This window comes from Limulus polyphemus, unplaced genomic scaffold, assembly GCF_000517525.1.
Source record: "Limulus polyphemus unplaced genomic scaffold, Limulus_polyphemus-2.1.2 Scaffold247, whole genome shotgun sequence".
Classification (NCBI taxonomy): domain Eukaryota; kingdom Metazoa; phylum Arthropoda; class Merostomata; order Xiphosura; family Limulidae; genus Limulus; species Limulus polyphemus.
This window is the reverse complement of record NW_013665857.1, coordinates 188,389-192,356: the sequence shown is the minus strand read 5'-3', so window position 1 is coordinate 192,356 and position 3,968 is coordinate 188,389. Positions and strand designations below refer to the sequence as shown.

At 30.3% G+C, this 3,968-nt stretch overlaps 1 protein-coding gene across 2 annotated transcripts in view; it reads left to right on the top strand.

Moving 5' to 3' along the window:
* The first annotated feature begins 1,215 nt into the window (after positions 1–1,215).
* The window catches only part of LOC106478761 (DCN1-like protein 1), a 38,276-nt gene continuing 35,523 nt past the window's right edge, over positions 1,216–3,968 (top strand). For both annotated transcript variants that reach the window (XM_022382403.1, XM_013939324.1), the window contains exons 1-2: positions 1,216–1,265; positions 1,366–1,579. In XM_022382403.1, coding sequence (XP_022238111.1) covers positions 1,263–1,265; positions 1,366–1,579 — 217 coding nt within the window. In that variant the 5' untranslated portion in view covers positions 1,216–1,262. The remainder of the gene's footprint in view (positions 1,266–1,365; positions 1,580–3,968) is intronic.

Genomic DNA, 3,968 nt, shown 5'->3' with positions numbered 1-3,968 from the left:
GGACTTGTGTCGCTAAGTTCGTCGGTACGAATTTAAGCAAATTAACTAACGAACGGAGGAGACGTAACAGTATGTTTTAATTTTTTATCCAAAGGCGCCAATGTGTAGCATGTTTGCCCAGTTATATGTATTGGATTCAGGAGCAATATATAGTATGTTCCTGGGAAAGGAAATTTATACTTCTTTATTTATTTATTTTGTGTATGGCCAGTTTTATATGGAATAGTTTTGAGTTCTGGTTGTTTCCAATCATTTTTGACGGGCTTTTACGTTATTATACATATCCTAACCATATTAAAATTAAGATAAAGTTTAAGTGTATGGTTTTAAGATTTAGTGACTTTTGATTATTTCGTTTACTTTCTTTTATTGTTTTTACTGATTTCAGAGTGTTATAAATTTTGTCTATTTTTCTTTTCTTTCCAGGATGCTGTCTTATGTTTTTACTGCTCCTGCATGGAAATAAAGGATTCATCCAAAATTTATTAACTTTCCGGAGCACACTTAAGATAAATTTGATCTAGAAGGGCCTGGCATGGTCTGGTGATTAGGGCGCTCGAATCGCAATTTTGGGGTCACGGGTTCGAATCCCCGTCTCACCGGACATGCTCGCCCTTTCAGATGGCCAATCCCACTATTCGTTGGTAAAAGAGTAGCCCAAGAATTGGCAGTGGGCGGTGTTGACTAGCTACCTCCCTTCTAGTCTGTCACTACTAAATTAGGGATGGATAGCGCAGATAGCCCTTATGTAGCTTTGTGCAAAATTCCAAAACAGACCAAACTGGTCTGTAATATGTTTCAATCTTCACTTAAAAAATAAAAAGGAGGGTCAGTAAAAACTAGACCAAATATAGTTGTAGGGATTATGTTAAGCTTTTATGTTTCGGTTTAATTCATGCAATATATATATTATATGAGGCCATTAGCAGCAAAAAATAAAAATAATAAATGTGTAAGTCTATTCTGGGCAATTCGAATGACAACATCCATTTATCGAGAAAACAAACGAACATGTAACCATTCTCAATACACATTACACTATTACCAATAATTAAGAACATTACGTTTTCATATTTCAGATTCTTTGTAATTTCAATTGTACTAAATATCTTACAATGATACAATAATCGAATAAGAATACTATTATACTGAAAGGGGTAAATTTTATAATGGAAATATATTTTTAACTCCTTTAATCAGCTGTTAGTCACCAAAGTAGAATTTGCGCATGTCAGGTGAAGAGTATATTGGAAGGTGGAGACATGGTAAGATTTTTTAGATTTCTATGTATGTGTAGCCTAAATTAGAAATATACAAAGTTTAAATGAAACATATCATTTATTTATGTTCTGTTTTGATTTGTAGCATAAATTAAAGTCAGCACAGAAAGAAAAAGTGAGGCAGTTCGTCGCTTTCACCCAGACTGGCGAAAAGACTGCAATTTATTGTCTTTCACAACATGATTGGAAGTTGGATGTCGCTTCAGATAATTATTTTCAAAATCCAGAACTTTATTTCCGAGAACCTAAACTTCCAGTAGACAAAAAACGACTAGAACATTTATACAGTAGATACAAAGGTATTTTATTTATTTACTGTGCAGTGTAGAAAGTAAGGTCACTGAAACTGAAAGATACTTGAGAACAGAAGCATTACCAATACCATGTGATGTTACTTTGTTAGGCTTAGAAATAGAAGTTCTATAAATATTAACGTGGGCTATACTTACGTCATGTGATTAACAATTTTAAATACGTTGGCTGTTACTATTACATCAATATTATTAGTACTTATTGTAAGACCGTGCAAGTTAGTTTGTATGCTTTTCTTTATCATTTGATTACAATTGGCAAATCGGTCAATAATCTTTAGTTTAACATTTTAAGAAAACAAAATTATACCCACAGTTTCATACGTTGACATCATTCATTTATGTTGTACTGGGTTAGTCTATCATTAGAACGTGAGTAAGGACAACCTTAAATTCGTATGAATTTGTGTACTCCAATGTCATTTACTGATTACAGTGCCAGATTGACAAAAAAAAAAAAAAAAATCATATTTATTCATAAGTTAATACCATAAGTAATATATATACCTTGAGACAGCATGTCACTCCAATATGTAACCAATATTGGAGGAAGCAACATGATGTAGAATGCAATTTAAGTACCTTGGACTCTGATATAGCCCTGATAATGGGCATCAATCAAGGCTGAAACATGAAGACTTGAAAATCTTCACATTAGAAGTGAACATATCACATTTGTTTTTGTTTGGAAAAGGATTTATAATTTTTCTTTCTTCCCAATGGAATATAATACATAATTTGCTTACATATTTAAGTTTTCTTAATTGAATAATTCTCATCTTGTTTAGCCAATTTTTTATGAGGGTTTAATTTATAATCTCAAAGTTTCATTATTTAGACATCAGATACAGTGTAAGCATAAACAACTTATTCAAATGTAAAACATAGCAGTTGTGATTTTTATGCTGCACATGCTTATGACATGATAATTTTATAAAGTTGGAACATTCTAACAGAATGAAGATTTTTATCTTTAGTGAAAAAGTGGGTGAAGAAATGTAAAATTTAAGGCTATTTTTATTTTCTTACATGAGAATCATTAAGCTATTAAGGTTAAGTGGTTCAACAATTCAGATATGACACTCTGTGTGATAGTTTGTAAAAAGTGATGTCTTATTCCAGAATCCCCCCCATTCTGTGAGGCATTCTCAGCATTAATATGACTTAACTTTTAGTAACATTAAGTGACTCACATCTTTGCTGATCCACACAATCTGTTGGTTGAGAAAGGTCTTGATATTTAAAAATGTAATAATCATATCATAATCCATAATTTTTTTATTGTATTTTGCTCACTTAAAGAAGTGAAACAACTAATTTGATCAGTAAGTAATGATCCACTTGCAAGTGCCAATGAGGTATTAATATGATACTAAAGTAAGTATACAGATTAAAAATTTATCTTGAAATAGTTATTTTTAGAAAGTGCTATGAATACATTATATTACGATATAGAAGAGCTCTAAAAAGATACAGAAAACTTTACATTCTTGTGTTCTACTGCATTATAGATAAGGACTATATAAATATATTTATATTATTTACTTTAACATATTTGTTTTATTTTCAACCATTTAAGTTTTGTTTTTAATTTAAAGACCATTCACTGCTACCTATGTTGAAAACTACTAGTGACTAGTTACTGACAAGCTATTTTTATTAACAATTTGCCTGAAATGTATGCATTCACACTTATGTATCTGATTTGATAGCTGAATCAAATATTGATAAAGCAAGTACATTAAGAGTGAAAAAACATTTCAAAGTATGAATACCATTTGACACTAAATTAAGATAGAAAATACATTTTTATACTTATCTTAAACTGTTCTACTTATTTGATTATTATTTTTTACACAAAATAATGTTTCTATACCTTATGACAATTAGAAAAAGAAAAGATAAATCAATAAATTTCCACAATTTTAGTGTGTTTTGGTGCTTTAATTAACTGTATCATATCTCAACACTGTGTAGGGAATGATGCTGGAGTATTAATTGAAGTTTCTTCAGTGAATAAATGTGATTTATTCTAATTAACAGCTCAGTAATTTTTTACCTAGCAAAACTTACTACCCACTTGTTACCCATAGCTCCTAAATTATCAACTTTTTATGTCATTCACTACCAGTGTGGTCCACATATTGCATCAAGTGTGTGTGAAAGAAGTAACCTTTTCGAGCCGGGTCATGGGTGAAAGACCATGTCATCTAGTTTGTTGACTGGTATTCAAAATTTTATTGAACTACTATTTCTTGAATTTATGTCAATAACTTTGGTATCAAATTGTAAATTATAATTAAAATTTTAGTACTATATATTACTCAATTTCTTAATTTAAAAGCAAATATTAAAAAAACACAAATAAACATCGATT